Source organism: Nyctereutes procyonoides, unplaced genomic scaffold (genome assembly GCF_905146905.1).
Source record: "Nyctereutes procyonoides isolate TBG_1078 unplaced genomic scaffold, NYPRO_anot_genome, whole genome shotgun sequence".
Taxonomy (NCBI): domain Eukaryota; kingdom Metazoa; phylum Chordata; class Mammalia; order Carnivora; family Canidae; genus Nyctereutes; species Nyctereutes procyonoides.
The window spans coordinates 107,490,472-107,510,851 of record NW_026575125.1 but is presented as its reverse complement, the minus strand read 5'-3'; the positions used below and the strand labels follow the sequence as shown (position 1 = coordinate 107,510,851).

The 20,380-nt window shown below is 39.0% G+C and overlaps 1 protein-coding gene across 4 annotated transcripts in view; it reads left to right on the top strand.

Moving 5' to 3' along the window:
* ATP11C (ATPase phospholipid transporting 11C) overlaps positions 1–20,380 on the top strand; it is a 182,319-nt gene that overhangs the window by 157,814 nt on the left and 4,125 nt on the right. For 2 of the 4 annotated variants that reach the window (XM_055337932.1, XM_055337930.1), the window contains 5 exons: positions 4,023–4,158; positions 6,776–6,841; positions 8,944–9,047; positions 12,775–12,928; positions 19,058–19,162. In XM_055337932.1, the coding sequence (XP_055193907.1) occupies positions 4,023–4,158; positions 6,776–6,841; positions 8,944–9,047; positions 12,775–12,928; positions 19,058–19,159 (562 nt within the window). In that variant the 3' untranslated portion in view covers positions 19,160–19,162. Of the gene's footprint in view, positions 1–4,022; positions 4,159–6,775; positions 6,842–8,943; positions 9,048–12,774; positions 12,929–13,047; positions 13,114–19,057; positions 19,163–20,380 lie in introns of those variants that run through there. The other 2 variants (XM_055337933.1, XM_055337931.1) reach the window with 2 other exon arrangements.

Below are 20,380 nucleotides of genomic sequence, written 5' to 3'. Positions count from 1 at the left end.
AATAACCCTGTTCTATTACAGACTTACTTTGTAATAAATACCAAACATTATATAAAATAGTTATTTCAGTAACTATAGAGTTACTATTAAGTTATTAAGAGATACTATTAAGTATCTCTTAAAGATAAGGACTTAAAAAAATAGTACCCTATCATACCTAAAACTTTAACAAGTCCATAATATATATTATCATATATCCAATCAAGGTTTAGATTCTTCTAGTTGACTCATTTCTTTTTATAGCATGCTTGTTTGAATCCACATAAGGTCCATATACTGTAGTTAGCTAATATGCTTCTTGAGTCTGTTTTAACTTGTAGGTTAACCCAGAAATTTATTTGTTGACAAAACTGGGTCATTCATCTCGTAGAGTTTACCCCAATCTGGAGTTTGCTGATTGCATTCTTGTGGCATTAACATGTTCTGCTTTTCCCTGTATTCGTAGCAAGGGGATAGTTAGATCTAGAGGGGAATCCTAGAAACCCTGGGAGAAATCTTACAAAGCATCCACTCCCATGCTCTCTTTCTTAAAATGAGGAACCAGGACCCAGAAATGACTTACCTAAAGACACATGGTGGAACTAAAGGCCACACCAAGATCAGAATGTAGGCCCCCTGATGACTAGATCCATGCTCTTTCCAGCTGACTGGTGGTTTTCAAACACTGAGCAGCAGTGTTCTGTCTCCAGACAACTAAAGTGAAATCCAGTAGTGCAGCTGCTCTGGTCGATGCAGGGTTTGGGGGCAGGGAGCAGATCCCTCACGTTCAGTCCCACCAAAAGCCCAGGCTAACTGCCTGCCCATCAGTAAAATCTGGGTAATGGTAGCAGCTAATAATGGGGTGTTGTGAGGATTAAATGAGTGACTACATGTAAAACAACTTAAACCAGTCCCTGGCACATAGTTTTCAATGAGATGGCATCTGTTAACCTTATTCTAACACCCTCCTGCGCATGACTTCAGGGCTATGCTGAGCGCTTTTATACATCAAGAATGTTGAAAATCTCAAGAAAGCTGTTGAGGACAAATTATTTTAAGGGTGTCCATGTTTTAGTTAGGGAACTACAGGTATAGGTCACAAATTATTGAATGATTTTCCCTAAAGGTATACTTGCTACACCTGCATAAGTGAAAAAGCCATGGCATTCCCCTATTGCCCAGCTCGAAATGCAGCTTTTCTTCTTCCCTGCTCTGATGAGATGCTGATCTCAGCCTGTCCCTATATTGGAGATCACTCTGCTACTCCAATTATTCCTTTGGAAGCATGAAGCCCTAGTCAACTATGGGGCCCTCTCTGCAGCTATACCACCTAGTATTACTGATGACAGCGTGTGGCCTATTTACAGATTTCACCTTCAGAGATGTGGTGACCTGGGCACTTCGCAAATACTGTGACATGAAATGATGTATTTGGATATTTTCCTGCTTTTAAGAGAAATTTAAATAGTAAACTGTAGTTCTTCTACAGAGGGAAGAGGCATCATTTGTTTCTTCTTCAGCTTTTAAAGGCAAAAGAAAGGGGGCACCTGGGTGGCTCAGTGGTTGACTGACTGTCTGCCTTTGGCTCAGATAGTGATCCTGGAGTCCTGGGATCGAGTCCAGCATGAGGCTCCCTACAGGGAGCCTGCTTTTCCTGTCTATGTCTCTGCCTCTCTCTGTGCATCTCTCATGAGTAAATAAAAAATAAAATCTTTTTTTAAAAAATGCAAAAGAAAGGTTCCAGTACACCTTCCGCTTCCCATCATAGGGAGGTGCTCAGGCCTGTGCTGCAGGGCAGCTGCTCCCTGAATCTTCATTTTTTTTCACATTCTCCTTCATGTTGGCTATGAGACAGTCTAGAAAGACAGGATCCACTCCTGCCTCAGCCCAAATTCAGTGGCTTGCAAAAGCCTCATTGGCTGGGCGGTTTCTGGGCACTCATTGCAAGAATCTGTAGGAAGGTGCCTTCCCTGTGGCTCCCAGTTGCCTTGAGAATGTGACTTACTGTCTATGAGGAGAGCTTGTTTCTGAGAAGCAGCCACCTCTTTGCTCCTGCAGTTTTTCTAGGGCAGACAGCAACACGTTGCATTATGCATCCCCCGAATTTCAAATTCTTTCATGTATCTGGAAATCAGGTAAAAGTTGCATGATTGCCATGTTTTCAGAAAACCCCCACAGTACTCAATACCAAGTGAACAGAGATTAGTTGCAATTACATTATAAAGGTGTTTTTTTTCCCTAAAGATTTTATTTATTTATTCATGAGAAACACAGAGAGAGGCAGAGATACAGGCAGAGGGAGGGAGAAGCAGGCTCCATGCAGGAGCCCGATGTGGGACTTGATCCCGCAACTCTGGGATCACGTCCCAAGCCGAAGGCAGACACTCAACCGCTGAGCCACCCAGGCATTCCTATAAAGGTGTTTGTTACTCGATAAAGCCAAGTGACATTCTGTATAGTATCGGCAACAGCATGCTATATGAATGATTAGATACCTTTTGATAAATGTTAAGAGCAACCTGAGAAGGACTTGGGTGGCTCAATCGGTTAAGGGATCAACTCTTGATTTTGGCTCAGGTCATGATCTCAGGGTTATGAGATCAAGTCCCTCGTCGGGCTCTGCACTAAGCATGGAGTCTGCTTAAGATTCTCTTTCATTTTTTAATATTTTTTAAGATTTTATTTATTTATTCATGAGAGACACACACACACACACACAGAGAGAGAGGCAGAGACACAGGCAGAGGGAGAAGCAGGCTCCATGCAGGGAGCCTGATGTGGGACTCGATCCTGGGTCTCCAGGATCACGCCCTGGGCTGAAGGTGGCGCTAAACCGCTGAGCCACCCAGGCTGCCCGGATTCTTTTTTTTTTTTTTTTAAAGGCAATTTGAAATAGACCAAAAGATTTCCATGCATAAACCCATCTTTCTGTGGCTCTGCTCCATTAGAATTAGTAGCCATATTTAACACACTAACTTGTAGCAAGAAGATTGTGTTATTTTAACAGATGTTAAAGTTTTGATCTACCTACCGTTTATGAAAACATGATTATATAGCTTGAAACACTATTTGACTCAATTGAAAAAATATAAAGGGTACCCCAACACCTAAAAAAGGTTTCATTTCCAAGAAGAAATCTTGATGAAAAGAAATATCTTAACAATTGTAGTCGGAAAAGCCATGGCAGCTAGGTTAGAGCATATGCTGTGATTTGAAGTCAAGTCAATCTGTGATTGTATACCAGTATTTCCCCTTACTAACTGAATGAACTCTGGCAGGCTACTACACTAGTGGTTTCTAAAATCTGCACATTAGAGTCCCCTGGGGAGCTTCAAAAATAGCCTCGTGCCCAGGTGACATCTCAAGCCAGTTAAATCAGCATGAGGAAGGTGGGAGTCAGGCATGAGTGGTTCTAAAGATCCCCAAGTGATTCCAATGTGCGTCATAGCTTGGGAACCATCATGACAGATCTTTTCAAGGCCCGTTATTTGTAAATGGGACTGACAAAAATACTTAACTCACGTGGATTTTATGTGTATAAAAATGGACAATACATAGAGGCATCTAGGTGACTCAATTAAGCGTCTGCCTTCAGCTCCTCAGGTCATGATCCTGAGGTCCTGGAATCAAGCCCTGCATCAGGCTCCCTGCGCTTCTCCCTCTCCCTCTGCCTGCTGCTCCTCCTGCTCGTGCTCTCTGTCAAATAAATAAATAGAATATTTTTTTAAGAAACGGACAATATATATAAAACTCTTAACCCAGTTTACTGACATATAAGAAGTACTCAGTAATGGGAGCTAATTATTGATGATGCTATCGTCGTCAGTGGCCAGAATTTTAAACTTAGTGCTTTGACTATTTCCCCAATGCATCCATCTTGAGGCGGTTGCATGGAGATAAAACTGTGGCTCAGTATAGTGGACTACCTCTCCTCATTATAACTTGGTCATATCTGTGTGCCCTTTTGACATTTCACCGTCTATTTAACTAGACAGCCTACAGAGATTCATTAACCGGTGTTTTTTTCCCCCACTTCTCAATAGGAAAATTTCTGGCAATGCCATGCTACAGTTGGGACCCTTCTTATATTGGACGTTTCTAGCAGCGTTTGAAGGGACAGTGTTCTTCTTTGGGACTTACTTTCTTTTTCAGACTTCATCCCTAGAAGAAAATGCAAAGGTAAAAAACATTTCATTATCTCTTGGAATAAGAATAAGCATGGCTTACTCTTTTTTTATAGGCACTGGATTTATCATACACATCATCCAGCTGTAATCATTTTGTAAACTTTTTCTTAAGGTACAGTATTTAGTTCTTAGAACTTTTTTAGAATGATGGAATTACTGAAGTAAGAAACCACTTCCTTTGTGTGTGCATGGCTAACTAGAAAGCTTATGTACATAGTTATGTTAAGCCTTCTAGAGGCTTAACTTAGCTGTAATTTTTAATAGATGAACAGAGTTCTTAGGACTTCAGATTTTAGACACCTATACTTTTCTTTTTTTTAAGTAAACTCTACCCTTCAATGTGGGGCTCATACTCAGGACCCCAAGATCAAGAGTCGCGTGGTCTACTGACTGAGCCAGCCAGGCGCCCCAAGACTTCTCTTGTTTTAAAAGTAAAGTCCGGCCCCACTCAGTTCCTATTTATAGTGGCCTTTCATACTTGCAGTTGAAGGGGGTCGCTACCATCTTTGCAGTATTTGCCCAATAGATAAAGTGACGGAATTCCCTTCTCTTCCTCCTTTCCTTCCACATGGGAGCCTAGTGTTTTCCAGAAAGACTGCATGAATCCTACCAGTGCCTTCCTAGCAAGTGACTACATAGGTCAGCATGTGCATTGGGATGATTTCCCCCTGGCTGTGTTCTAGGAGAGAACTGCTGATGGGTGAGGTCTTCCCATAGCCACACAGTGAAAATTAAGCCCGCCACTTCACTTATGCCTTCACTACATTCATTCTTTGCTATTTCTGGGCTTCCTGTTTAATGGTTACTCGGTCTTTATAATTATAACATGAGGCAAACCTAAGGTTAAAAATTAATTTACTGAGTACACTGTGTCCAGAACCTACACAGTCAATATCTGTTACAGAAGGAATAGGCCCAGTGAATTCGAATGACACTTTGAAATTAGGTATTACAGTCCAAAACCTTTCTAATTTGGACTAACAATGTGTTCGCTTTGGCAGCGCATATACTAATTTGGACTAACAAAAGTTAGCTTACACTGAGGGGGCCACTTGATGGGATGAGCACTGGGTGTTATACTATATGTAGGCAAATCAAACTCCAATAAAAAAATATACAAAAAAACCACAAAAAAACAAAAGTCAGCTTAGTATGAATCCCTTAAAATTATTAAACACTGCGGGTATCTGGTTGACTCAGTCGGTAGAGCATGTGACTCTTAACCTCAGGGTCATGAGTTCAAGCCCCACTTTGGGCATAGAGGTTACCTATAAAAAATTATTAATCACTGAGTAACTGTTGAGGAAATACAGATGTAGTACTTCGAGCAGGCACATGTAGCACTGGTCAAGGGCAGTACCCACTGCATCTCTGCAGGCCAGTCACTTAAACTTTCCAAGTCCACTTTGCCCATCAGTAAGAAGGGATTTGATTCTGTGACTTTCACTTTTTATTTTATTTTTATTGAGCACATAAATGATAAAATGCTGATGGTTTGTTTCTTAAAAAGAGTTTGCTGCATGGGACACCTGGGTGGCTCGGTGGTTGAGTGTCTGCCTTTGGCTCAGGGTGTGATCCCGAGGTCCAGTGATCAAGTCTGGCATCGGGCTCCCTGTGACGAGCCTGCTTCTCTCTCTGCCTATGTCTCTGCCTCTTTGTGTGTCTCCCATGAATAAATAAATAAAATCTTTTTAAGAAATAATAAAATAAAGAGTTTGCTGCAGAGTTGGTGGGTACTCTCCTGCTTTCCTGTTGACGTGATTCATTTGCTCAGCAAACTCTGGGTGTGTAGGGAGCTCCAGCCTAGCCTGTGTCTCATTCATCACCCATTTTGAGTTCACGAAAACCAAATTAGACTTTACTGTATATGTCACCATCCTTCTAAATGTTTGCTAAAATTATAGCAAGTGTAAAAACTGCTATCAGCAATTAAACAGAATACCATGTATAATTTGACCAAATCCTTTTGTTGCTTTTGTGAATCTTAATTTTTTTTATTATTTTTTTAAAACGTTTTACATTTCATTTTCTGTTTTAATGTTACGCATTCAGATCTTGACAGCATTTGGTAAGCATATGTGCCATTCATTGCCATACTTACGGATTTATACATGCTATCTGCTTTTCTTTGATGTGCACATACTGACAGCTCTAATATTTACAGCCAAAAATTAGACTCTATTTTTAAAATGTGAGTTGATTTGTCGAGAAATTAGTCCTCATTTGAGAGCTTTAGTTCTTTATTACAGAGAAAGCCCATACCAGACTCTTTAGAGACAGGAATCATTCAAAGGACTTGTTTTGATGAACATTACTGGTAGTGGAATAGGGGGGGTTGTTTTGCGTTTATTACACCAGTGTGCTCCCTGTTTGGTACTACATGGAGTAATGGAAATAAACCCTACCAACCACAAGTGTGTTGTAGCTGTCCAGGAAAATTTAGGGTCACAATAAAATCCAATATTTGGGCCTGATCCTTTGATCAGATACTTCCCTAAGTATTTTATACAAAAATCTTTAGAGGTTACACCCAAGATTAAATTTGCCTTTTTATTTTCTTAAGCAGGCTTGTGTATTCATGGTGCATGTAATTGTTCAATGTTTTTCAGGTATATGGAAACTGGACTTTTGGAACCATTGTTTTCACAGTCTTAGTATTCACTGTAACTCTGAAGGTTAGATTTTTATTTATTCAAATATATTTAATACCATTTTTGTAGTACTTTCTGGTTTCACACCATTCTTTTTTGTTGGTTTTTCTTTTTTTTGGTCTTTCATTGAGGGTTGTCATTCAAGTCTGAATAGTTACTAAAATATGTATGATATTAGATATTTAGACATTTGTATGCTATTTGTGATCCGTTTTTTTCCAGAATATTGTCTCCTTTTTAATTTGTTTCCTTTTTAAAAAAATTCATCCACCATAGTTACGTTGAAAATCTGTTTCTTCTTTCAAGATAGTGTAAGTAGTATATAAATAGGCTGAGTGTGTATATGTGTTTCCATGTTAAATACTTGAATAGTTTTTAAGATTATGTTTCTGTTTACAAACACCAAGCTTCAAAGGAATGGGGGTACTAAAGACAGTTGAATAGGTATCCATAAGCAAGATAACTTGTGCAAAAGAGCTTAGTAGTGATGAAGTTTTATTTAATGCATTTATCACTGAAATTTATCCATATTAGTGATGAAATACGTAACAGTATACAGCAGGTAACATACAAGAATCGTTGGCATTAATGATATACTCTGAAGCCTTACCGAATTCCACCCTTGAGACTTATGACTTGGGACTCTCTTATATTTGAAAGCATAATCAAATTCTTTGTTGATTGTTCCAGTAATAAACACCTCACATGGGATCCAAGAATGAGTAAATGAATTCCAGTATGCCCAGTGGTCAAAATTAGAATTCCAGAAGTATGATTGACAAGGAACCTGTGATCATTTCCCCTTTAAGGTTTTTTTTTCCTGATTCATTTCTCATGCCAAATAGAACTAACATATGTTTGCATTTTTCATCTACTATTTAAGTAATATTTTAGGACTGCAAAAGAGAATGTTACAATTCATCTCCATTTAGTCACTTACTAGTTGATATTTTTGGGCAAGTGAGTTCCTTTCTCAGTGCCCTCATTTCTTCTATAAAATGGAGATAAAAGTAGTACCTTCCTCTGTTAGGATTTTTGGTGGGAAGTCAATTAGTGGATACACAGCAAGCATTTAGACTGGTGTCTGGCACATAGAATGTGGTCAGAATGATAGATACTGCTTGTTGCTATTATTATGTTTCATAGGATTATGATTTGAAATGGAAGCCTCCCCACCTTTTTTTCCCCTGGTCTTGCATATGGCCCCAGGGCTTCCAATGGCCTCCATAGTTAAAGTTGGCCTTACTGCAGCTTCTTTCATGTGGCCCTCAAAAGACATTCACTCTCATCTTTGGATGGATATTATTGCTAGAGAAAACCCTAGCAGCCCAGAGGTGGGAATTCAAGACTGGTCTACCTTTTTTTTTTTTTTAAGACTGGTCTACCTTAACAATGTTCTCAACATCCTGTTTATGAATGAGAAACTTAGAGAATCAAGGACCAGGGTGTCACAGCAGGTAAAAAAAAAACACAGAGACACTACCTCCTCTTCAAATATGAAATGCCGTGGATATTAGTCCATGTGGCCCACAAATTGTAAACAAGCAGAACAGACCATACTTTTTATTTTTAGATTGTATTTGAAAATCCCAAGTGCCATAATCTAAAGAAAGAAACAATAAGCCCTGGCAGAAACACGGAGGGATTAAAATCTAAGGCAATTTAAAATGTTGTTAATTTAATGGATTAGATAAAGGTTTTGTAATTGAAAGACACACTACATAGTCAGGCCCATGATTCATTGCTACGTGGTGGCGGTGTGTAGAGGTAGTTGCCTTTGCATTTCATCATCCCCATTTGTTGAAATCGAGCTATCAAGACTCCTTTGTATAGGTTGTTCACTCTTCCTAGCTAACCCATCCCCTCGATGCCTGCCCTTCCTTCCGTAGTGAGGCATCTGTAGCCCCATACCCAGCAACTACTTGCTTGACCATCCCTCTAAGCCTGTCCTCTTCGGTCAGAACTTAGCTCTTTGAAAAGTCTGGATTCTGTTCTTCTGTTGCCTGACCCAAGCTAGATCCTCCCATCGGTATCAGATGGTATGCAGGTTCTCAGAGAGCATAGTATACTTAACTGCTTGTGTAGTTTGCACCCATCATTAAATCTTCTGTGTTGTATCTTTTCAGCTCGCCTTGGATACTCGTTTCTGGACATGGATAAATCACTTTGTGATTTGGGGTTCTTTAGCCTTTTATGTATTTTTCTCATTCTTCTGGGGAGGAATTATTTGGTAAGCAGCTGCACATGTGTGAGTAACATGTAAATAACAGTAGATATATGTATATGTACACTGTCTCTGCAAGCATTAATTATATTTTTAAAGTGTGATTCTATAAGATGGCAGGTCTTCAATATTAATGGACTGGAAGTTACTGCCAGGCTAGTAATTACACTACTAATTTCAGGTAAGATTTCAAATGCAAGTGTATCAACTTAACACGAGTTATTCAAAAGTCCTCCTTTCTAGTAGCCCCTCTCCATATCTTTCAACTTGAAGGTATATAAACATCTGTCTGTGAAGTGAAACTGCAAGTTCCAGCATGCCCTTCCATGTGATTTCCAGTGGAAATACTCATCCTGTGAACTCTCTACATGATATAGTGGCCAAGAGCTAGGTTATTATTCATTTGGAGTCTGATCACTTCTTATGGTGCATTACTGTCAATCTTGTCACTATACATGTGCTCAAGGGAGAGAATAGATACCACTTCATATTCAGAAGGTTAGATCTTAAAATCGCCATCTTGTTGTTTTGGGTGAGGTAAAGGCAGACTCTACAGAATGGCCTTAAAGGTCATTGATTGCACCTTGGTTCGATAGATGTTTATTCGGAATCTGTTCTTCTTGAGGCACTCTGGGAAACAGATGAATACTGCTCCTCCCTCAAGGAGATTAGACTCTAGTGAGAGGGACACATAAGCTGTGATTGGGAGAGTTCTAAGGCATGAGAATAAGCTAGAATGTCTTCTCTGTTCTTTACTTCCAAAGGCCTGTATTTTGTTGTTTTTTGTTTTTTGAGATTTTATTTATCTATTCATGAGAGAGACACAGAGAGAGGCAGAGACATAGGCAGAGGGAGAAGCAGGCTCCCTGCGGTGAGCCTGATGCAGGACTCAATCCCAGGACCCCAAGATCATTCCGAAGGGAGATGCTCAACTGCTGAGCAACCCAGGTGTCCCTATATTTTGTTTTTAAATACTGTACTTGTATTCATCAATCAGTAGTTTCTCTTGACAAGGATGCCAGCAGCAGAGGGCATGGCTAGGGGAAGCCATAGGATGAAATTTTAGGAGTACATTTTTTGGCTGGTTTGAGCAAAATCATACATACAGAACATTGCATGTTATCACAGAGCTGTGAGGCTGTGTTTATTGTCCCTTGAGATTTAATTAGAAAAAAAATCCTTACTGTTCTGAAAAGCTTTTAAAATAAAAGCTTGGGGATCCCTGGGTGGCTCAGAGGTTTAGCGCCTGCCTTTGGCCCAGGGCGCAGTCCTGGAGTCCTGGGATTGAGTCCTGGGTTGGGCTCCCAGCATGGAGCCTGTTTCTCCCTCTGCCTGTGTCTCTGCCTCTCTCTCTCTGTGTCTTTCGTGAACAAATGAATAAATAAACCTTTAAAAATAAATAAACAAACAAACAGATAAATAAATAAATAAAAAATAAAAGCTTTAAGAAATTGGAATATGAAACACTTAATCACTTAAGGAAGTAGCAGTTCCAAAAAGTGTCATCATGGCATCTATTGGGCACCTACATTGAAGCAGTGAAGCTGACAGAAGTCTCAGTTTTCTTTAATAATATACAAATTAATCAAGTTGATTAACCAAATGTAATATACCATTGAAATATGGTGCCCCGAGGACCATAGTTCTGTTTATGAATCCGTGTAATCAGCATCTGAACTGATGCAAAATTTCCACAAGAATAAAATGTTTCTAGCAAACTAGTTTCTCTTGCCACAGACTATTCCTTATTGATAAAATAAATCCTTTCAATGATTGAGACATTGTCACACCTATTTCTGTTCATTAGTGCTACTTAACTAAAAATGAAGTCTATCTTTTTGTTTTGTTGCCTGTAGTGCTATCCTTAAGTAGAGATGAGTTGAGCTACTACATGAATATACAATTTATATTTTAAAGCAATCAGTAAAATATGACAAACTGTGGAATATTTCAGCTGAATGCTGGTTTCAGCTAATATCTCTGGACACATTCAACCCTGAGGCATTGTGACATACCCCTCTTTGGGGATTAGCAGTGAGAATGAGGATTTCTGAGCTCCAAACTCAATCCAAGAATAATATCTTTTGTTTTTTACCATTCCCCTGTAAAGCTCCATAAGTGTCAAAATAAAGAAAAATCTAGAGCTGCAGGGCAGGGGAAACAAAAAATAGAAGAGAGAAGAAAAATCTAGAGCTGTTAATCACAGAGTATTGTAGGTACTGTGTGGAATACCCTATGACTAGTTATCTGCTGGACCCTTATTATGGTCAGTTAACTGCCCAGAAGATGAGTCAGGGTCCCCTTCAAAATTAGAGTGAGGGTAGAGTTCTGGAAAATTCCTTTTTGGATGGTAGGGACTCTAGAAAACCTTTTGTAGCCCAGACCTCATCTATTTCTCCACCTCACTGTTCTGCTTACTTCCTATCCACACTCTCTCTAGTCCCCATATACCTAGAGCCAAAAGCTTGATTTTATTATGTTACATAAGAGTGCACAAACATCAATTTTTTTAAATGAGAAACCAGTTTATCTTCAATGAGCCCTGTGTGTAATCTAATAAATGAGAAAAACCGCTATCTGCCTAGAGCTCCTAATCCAAGGAAAGTCTGTTGTGCATCCCAACCTAGTGAGCTTCTCTGTGGTTCAGCTCAGAGAAACTGGATGTGCTTTTCTATGGCCACCAAACCAGTTCAGTGGATGACTTAGAAATGAAACCCAGCATCAGAACAAGGGGTTCTAGATTCCTGGACTCTAAGACTTAATGTCTTATTAGCAGTGTTCTGTCAACCTACCTGGCACACACTGGATACTTGGTATATATTTGTGGATAAGAATGATAGAGACACTCGACAGTCCTTTCTAGCTTTACCTACGTAGATTGGAGGAGGTGGCTATAAAAATGTCTTTTAGGGATCCCTGGGTGGCACAGCGGTTTGGCGCCTGCCTTTGGCCCAGGGCGCGATCCTGGAGACCCGGGATCGAGTCCCACGTCGGGCTCCCGGTGCATGGAGCCTGCTTCTCCCTCTGCCTGTGTCTCTGCCTCTCTCTCTCTCTCTCTCTCTCTCTCTCTCTCTGTGACTATCATAAATAAATAAATTTTTAAAAAAAAATGTCTTTTAAATTTCTGAATGTGGGGGCACCTGGGTAGCTCAGTGGTCGGGCATCTGCCTTTGGCTCAGGGCGTGATCCCAGATGGAGCCCCACGTCGGGCTCCTTGCCCAGTGGGTAGTCTGCTTCTCCCACTCCCCCGGCTCATGCTCTCTCTCTCTCCCTCTCTGTCAAATAAATAAATAAAATATTTTTTAAAAAATAAAAATTAATAAATTTCTGAATGTGGAGCACAGTCCATTCTCATATTAACAGAGCAGCTGAGAAAGTAAAATGCTTGTTAGCAGAAAAATTAACCATATCTGTTGAATATCTTTGAAGCTTCAGTATTTTCTAACGCAAATAAATATTCTCCAGTTGGCAGTTTTAAAGTTGATTGCTTGGTTGTTTTCAAGTCAGATGCATTTTATTGTCATTTTTCCCCTTTAATTATCATTCCTTTTTCCCCTAAACATTTAGGAAATGAAATCTGCTCAGTATTTTTGGGATATTCTTAAAATTATTTCTATTAATGTGTATAATTAGAAGAGTCCTTTTCAATACAAAAGATAGTTTGAATTACACATCTGTTTCCTATGACAGCAACTGATTTTTTTTTCCATTCTGTGTTTTCTTTCCACTCTAGGCCTTTTCTCAAACAACAGAGAATGTATTTCGTATTTGCTCAAATGCTCTCTTCTGTATCTACATGGTTGGCCATAGTTCTTCTAATATTTATCAGCCTTTTCCCTGAGATTCTCCTGATAGTATTAAAGAATGTAAGAAGAAGAAGTGCCAGGGTAAGAACTAAGTTTATATTTTAAGTTGATTTTTGGAAGGGGCTTCAGTATCTGCCATGAACTAAGAACCTTATTTAGAGAATTGCATTAGTTACAGCATGTTAAACCCCTCCTTACAGGTTCATCACTTAATTTCTTCTTCTGCATAAAAAGTATAGTAAAAACTTCGTTATCCAATGCAGGTGGTAAGTAGATTCCTTAATAGTGTTCTATGTGACCTTTAGCAATCCATATGGAGTATCTCATATGCTCCATATGGAATTTTAAATGGAAAAAAATGGGGTGTTTTTTTTTTTTTTTTTAGTCTAGAATTTTCACACCAGGAATTTCCACACCAACATTCCAGCTTTAACCTTAGAAATTTCCCTGTGGGTTATTTGCAGATTTTTTTTCAGTTGATAATGCCAATTTGCTTCTTTCAAACCTTCCCCTTCCTTTAATTATAGTGCTGCTTAATCTCTGTGTTGCTTCTAGCCCTGTCTTTCCAGCAGTATATTTGAACCAAAGAGAATTCCCTGGATGTGATGTCTGCATCCTTACCCTCCTGAACACACTTGTAAAGACGAAGATTGTTTTATGAGTGTGTTCTTATTTTTGCTGCTTAAATTGTAAATCTCCTGTGGGAATGAGAAGTTATTACCCTCTGCCAGCCTAATTGCTTGGCCCTGCATTGTCTAATATCTTGTAAACATTTCTAAAAAGCCTTTAAAGTTACAGGGGTAGATTAGCTCGGAAAAGAAAAATTCTGACAAATTTTGACCAACAGGTTAATGAAATATGTCATATTCCTGCCAACACTTAACCTTGCTTTGCCTAACAAAACCCTATTTCTATCCTGTTGACACCAGCTCGATCTTATGGCCACCCCAAAGCAGTATCTTCAGGAAACAATCTACCTGACCTATTCGATCAAATTTGCCAACCACTTTTACCACGAAGCTGGTTTGTCTGACTTGGGGTTTTGGCCTATTGATTTGATAGGATCCAGTGGTTGGTATCATGTATATGTAGGAAACTAAAATGATTATAATGAGAAAATCTTCAGTGACTAGGTATATTAAGGAAGACCTTCATGATCAATAAGTTAGTATCAGCCCCAGTCAAAAGCAATAGATTACCAATGGCATAAGCTACATTGCTTCTTGGTATCCAAAGCCAATCACTGTACAGTTAAGGTCGTCAGAACTGGCCTTAACTCACTGCTTCTGCATGCCTTGTGGGTGGCACTGGACCCAATAACATTAACCTAGCTAAGACTGCCTTTGTCTATTCTTGAATCCTTCCAGTAGATCCCTGACTAACTCCCTCCAGCCTGATGTTTAGCCTTAGGATGCTTTGGAAAGTGGCATTTACTTGTCTTACTATCAGTTGAACAAGGGTAAAACAAGTTGATATAACAGGTTTTTCCCAGAATGCCTTAAGTGGCAATTTGTATCAAGCCAAGTAAAAAAAAAAAATGTCACTGGAAGAAATCGTTTGGTGCCATGTTATAATAGAGAATTTGTTTGGGAAGGATCTCTGAGGTGCTCTTCTATTCCCCTTATTTGGGAGTACACTTTGGGGATGCTCCTAAATGTTTTTCTTATTTAGGTTAATGGAGCTAAGTAATGACTCACACCCAGCTTCATGCTCTAAAGATGATACAAAAATCTCCAAAATCAAAACCTTCAAACATACCAGCTCTTCCTTAGGCCCTTTCTTTAAACAACAACAACAACAAAAAAGAATTAGACACGGGCTGGAGGTGACCTTTACATTACTTAAATGGAGGGAGGCTTTCACAGATAAAGACATAAAACATTCTCTTTCCATGCAACAGTAGATTCCGAACTTCTGTTGAAAGCATGAGGTTAAGCATGAAATTTGTTTGCCATGGGTATGTCCACGATAGGAGGAATTCTAGTGTCTGTGCTATAGCTTGGCATGCTGGTGTGCTACAACAACCAGGAAAATTTCCATAATCACCTTCATTCATTCAATCATTCATTCATCATTCCTACCCTCATTGAACCAGAACATGTGTTGAACCACACAAGGGGGGGGGGGGGGGGGGAGGGGGGGGGGGGGGGGGGGGGGGGGGGGGGGGGGGGGGGAAAACTGTGTTAAAAAAAAAAAAAAAAGGGGTGGGGGAGGGGGGGGAAAAAAAAAAAAAAAATTAAAGTAGTTTATGAGATAGGGTAAGAATTGGAAGTTTTGAGTTTTGGGGGATGTATAGTGTGGGGGTTTGGATTGTGAATTGTGATATATGAGATAGTAAGAAGAATGGGGAAAATGGTTTTTTAATGTATTTGAGATGTGTTGATTTTTGGAATAAGTTAATTATAATGAGTTGAGTGGATATGAGGGTTTTTTAAATTGGGGAATTATTTGTGATTAATAGGGGTTTGTTTTTTGTTGTAGTAATGATAATGATTTATGATGTTATTAAGGTAGGAATTATGGTTTGTAAAATAATAGTTATGGAAAATAGTGTTTTTGTTATTTTTTTAAGTTGATTGGGATAATATGTAAGTTCTAAATTTGTAATGGTGGTTCCCTCCTTAAGTAAAAAGCCCCCGGATTCACCATAAGCATCTTGGATCCGTTGTGCAAGTATTTATAAAGATTGATGTAATATATTGTATTTGCAAGAGGAATTTGTTCTATAAGGTGTTTTGGAGAGATATGGGGTTTTTTTTCGTTAAGGGTATGGGTAATAGGTTATATAACCTTCTGTTAGATTCCATTCAGTGCTGCACACATGGCCTGAGGGTCCACTATAAGTTATCTACTATACAAGGTGTCGGTAATTCAGGGATGACTCAGATGTGGCCCAGCTCACGGGGAGCTCTCACTCCAGTTAAGTTGTAAGGGGGATTTATACGGAGCACTTCTGTAAGCAGGTATAAAGCAGCATAGCAGACTCAGTGATCTGGTGTGTTGTAACACATCTGAGCTATTTCAAGTCACTACCTCCTGAAGCCACCAGTAGAAAGGCTGGTAGGGCAGCCTCCACCCCAGCTGAGTTCTGTCCTGATGTTAGTGTTGTGAAGAATTCTGCTTTCTTCTAAACTGGGTTCCCCGGTCATTTCACTCAAAGGTTAGTCTAAGCTACCTATTCCCCAGCTATCTTTTCGGGCAGTGTGGTTAATTTTTTTTACCTAAAATCCCGTCATTAAGGATCAGATGGCTTTTCGTTAGCTTAGACATTGACAAAAGCTACATGACCACGCTGCTGACGGGATACGGTGAAACTGCCATTGAGCGATGAACAATGGAACAGCATGATACCACTTCAAAAGAAATTTAAAATTTAGGATTTCTGATCTTTCAAAAAGTTGTGTCTCCTCTAAGCACCATTGTTGGGCTCTCCCATAATCAGTGAAGGAACACCTGAACTTTCTGGCCAAGTAGTAAATACCACTTCCCATTTCCAATGGAGGACTTGTCCAAATACATTTATGTAAGTTTTCTCACTATCAAGAGGGAGGCTTGACTTTGCCGATTAGACCCTGGAACACTATGATCTAAGGAGAGTGGACCTAGCAACATGGCCTTGCCTAGCATGGGATGTCTGCACAGACAAGAAGAAACATCCCATTATGGAGGGAGCCCTTTCAGAGTGAGTGACAGGAAAAGGAAGAATGTCAGCTATGTGAGCAAAATTCCCAGAGAGAGCACTTTGGAATTTTTGGAGAATACAACTTACCCTCGTAGCTACAGTATTGCCAAGGATGACTATTACTCTTGCGATTCTGACAGTGTCACAACCATGGGTTCTAAGGGTAATAGCCCCATTAACTGGATTAGACAAAAAGTTGAATCCTAACATTTGTGGCTGTTGAGATGGACCTTTATGCATTGGCCTCTTTGACATACTGCTCATTGAGCCTGAGCTGGTGTCAAAGTTCTCTAGATGACTGCAAAGGAATGTGGAAATTTCATACTCTTTAGCTCATTATTTCCCTTCTTTCCTTCCCCCCACCCACCAATTGCTGGCTATATCCGTTTTTGATTGCTTTAGATACTCTTCCCATGCTCTCTACTGCCTTCTGTACTTTCATATTCCCTTTCTTTTCCCTTTATAAATTAATCTATTAACCCCTAAAATTTCTGCTTCGTAGAGGTGCTTTGATCTCTGACGATTGGATATAAGGTTTTGAGTGCACCAAAAATGTGCTTATAGTTACAGTCTTAAGTAATTAGGCTCGTATATTGAACATGGGGTTGGGGAAATCGGTACCATGTTAATCTTGTCGTGAGATTTTTGCCCACAAAATAAAAGACAGAACAATCTAAAATTATTTTTTCCTTAGAAACTATAGGTGTCTCTAGCTTTATTCAATCAGTAATTTATTTGCATGTCGCCAACTTTATTTAAGATAAAATATGAATAGGAAAAAATACTGTTATGTTTAAACCTATATGAATAAGTCATAAAGTATTTGCCTTTAAAACTTTTATTGTTTATTAGATTCTGCTAGATACGTATGATACTTTAGCTGGTTTCTTTTTTTAGACCTATTTTCATTAGTCACTATATTTTCATTAGATAATATGGGTAATCTTAATTAGCAGAATTGTTAAACTCGTCCCCATAGTTGACCACTCATCTTCTGTTTTATGTGGGCAATACCAAAATGAGGCCTGGGTAAGAAGGAAAAACAATAACCTGTTGGGTTTTCTGATTAAGCTGTTAAGTTATCAATTTTTACTTTTTCTAGGCATGTTACAGGAGAAATGCATAGCTCTTTAGCCTACCCTTTTAAAGTGGTCTCTGTAAGAAAAAGGGGGGAAACCAACCAAATTATGTTAGAATAAAGGAAGTTAAGCATTGGTCCAAGTGGTACATGGGACTGAACTGTGGCTTCCCCAGATGTCTTCCCACTGTGTTAGTTTTGTTAGGCTTTTAACCTATAACTGCCCAAGAATAGTCAGTCCCTTTATATTATACCTGTGCGATTGGATAGAAGAGAGTTCCTTCGAGATTAGATTGGTGATGGACCCTGGACACAGGTCTCTGACCGATGGATTTTGAACAATGTAGGTTAGTGAATTAATGATGAGAAATAAGCCTTATTTTAATGAGAAGTCTATTTTAAAATTATTCAAAATAGTTAATCTTCCCATAAACAAAATAATTTTAAACTGTTAAACAGAGAAATAGTAGTTTGCACATATAATATAGACTATTCCTAACTCTTAACTCGACTGTTACTTCAGAAAGTAATGCCTTCAAAACTAACATGTCATTTCGACTTCGAATTCTCAAGGTTTCTTTTTAAATGTCTTACATTTCAGAGAATATTTACTTTTTTTTTTTGGTTTCTGCATTTCTCTTTTTCCTACTGCAATTTTCCACCCTATGTGCAATTGTGAACAAGGTAACGAAACGCCTCCCTTCCTCAGGAACATCTACTATCTTCATGCTTTCTCAAACTTCCAGCAATCACAGTTTCTCTTGGAGTGAATAAGGTGATTTCCTTTCTTAATGTACCAACTTGCTTGCATTCTCATTTGCTTGACACCATTTTCTGACTCCTTATGCAAAATTACTTCTCATTATTCATTTTTATATCTTCTATTAATATTGAAGAGTATTTTGTCATTTTCCTTTGATCATTTGTTCACCTTCTCAAATGTCACACTGGAGAGGAAGTGATTTTCAAACACTTGGACCATAAGTCTCTAGTCCCCTTGATCCCTGGCACGCAGTAGAAGCCACAGTGTGTCAGAGCTAGTCTGTTCACCAAGATGGGAATGTCTTGCACAAATTTCTCTTTGTTCAATACACTTACAGCACCAGCACAACTCTCAGAGGTGTTCACCAAAAGGATGGTAAGGTTCACTAATCAAACCACATTGACTCATCTACCGCATAACCTACCGGTGTCATCTCAAAAACCCCTGTTTGCCATATACTACTAATATCTGCATACTTCTCCCATGAAAATGATTCAATTCGACTTGGAGACTTTCTTAGGTCTTTAAATGTATTCATTGAAATGTTATGCGTTTGCTATAGTGTAACCATTTGTACTTTGGGCCAAGAGTAGTTTATAGGAAATGATTTGTTTCTTCTACATTTTTATCACCAGGTAGGTTAAGCAATCTTCAAATGCTTTAAGTATCTTTACCTCACTATTACAGAGAAATCTGAGCTGTAAAAGGGCATCTGACTCATTATCCGCCAGACCTTCAGTCAGACCTCTTCTTTTACGAACATTCTCAGACGAATCTAATATATTGTAACAGGTACCTAGTGTTGAGCGGGCTGGCTTTTAAAGAAACAGATTAACAGCATTATAAAGAAAAAAATGAAAATACCACTCTCTAAATTTTCTCTGCTGTTGGTGTGGTGAACTTTATAACGATTCTTTACAAAAATATAAAGATGCATTCCTTGGAATATGGGGAAATCTCTATTTCAAATTTGGTAAGCCCTCAAATAAAATTCCAGGCATTTTGCAGAGCTCAGAGGGTAACAAAATTACATTGAATTTGTAAGGGGCAAGTTGCTATGGCAGTGCCATCATGTGAAAGCGCTCGTTAATACTGATTAGGAAATACAATTTTGATTTTAAAAAGATCATTGAGAAAATTGAAAATAAATATTCCAAAATTGCATCTGTATAACATCAAGTTGATTTAGCGTTGCATGTTCTTTTGGGAATTATGTGAGAATAATCCAGTGTCTTTGTACCTTCATGTGCTGTGTCTGTGTGTTTGCAGGTATACACTTAATGTACTTGTAAATGTCTGATCCCCCAAATTCATGAACAAATCTAATCACCTTTTTTAATGTCAAGTTTTATTCAAGCTAAATGTTTCAACTTTCAGAGGTAAAGGTAAAATCTTTCCTAGCTATTCAGGGGGATACTGGCCTAATTATGTAGAATGCCTCAGAATTGATTTTCCCATAAATGAGCAAATTCGTTTTATATTGTTTCATTTACCCCAAAAAAATAGTTGGGAGGAATTCTTGAACTCAGAATGACTCCTCTATGTGTATTTTGTTTCCCACCACAGGGGCCTCTGTCATCTCAGACCTTGAGAGGTCTCTTATCCACTCGTAGAAATTTAGAGTAATTCGTGAATGAAGTTGACAAGCTTACCAGCTTGGAAAAAACTCAGTACAGCTTAGGGCAGGGCCGTCTTTCATGCACACATAAAAATTAATGATCATCAGGAATGAAATTGCAGTTCAGTTCTCTTTGGAGCTAACAAGTGTGAGTCCTCCTCATAGGCCCACGTTTTCATCAGCTGTCCACTCCGCAACCTCTCAGCAAAGAATGAAAATTAAGCTAATAGAATGGATACTTTGGTTCTTCTATCTCCTACAGTTCATCACAGTCTGCACCTGCGCTGTTGTTTTGGAAGCAGACTCCGTTTGCCCCAGTCAGCATCTTGTCCCCCATTTTGAGCAACTCACGTGTTTCTATCTTCCCTCTGTAACGATCTGCTTCCCGGTAG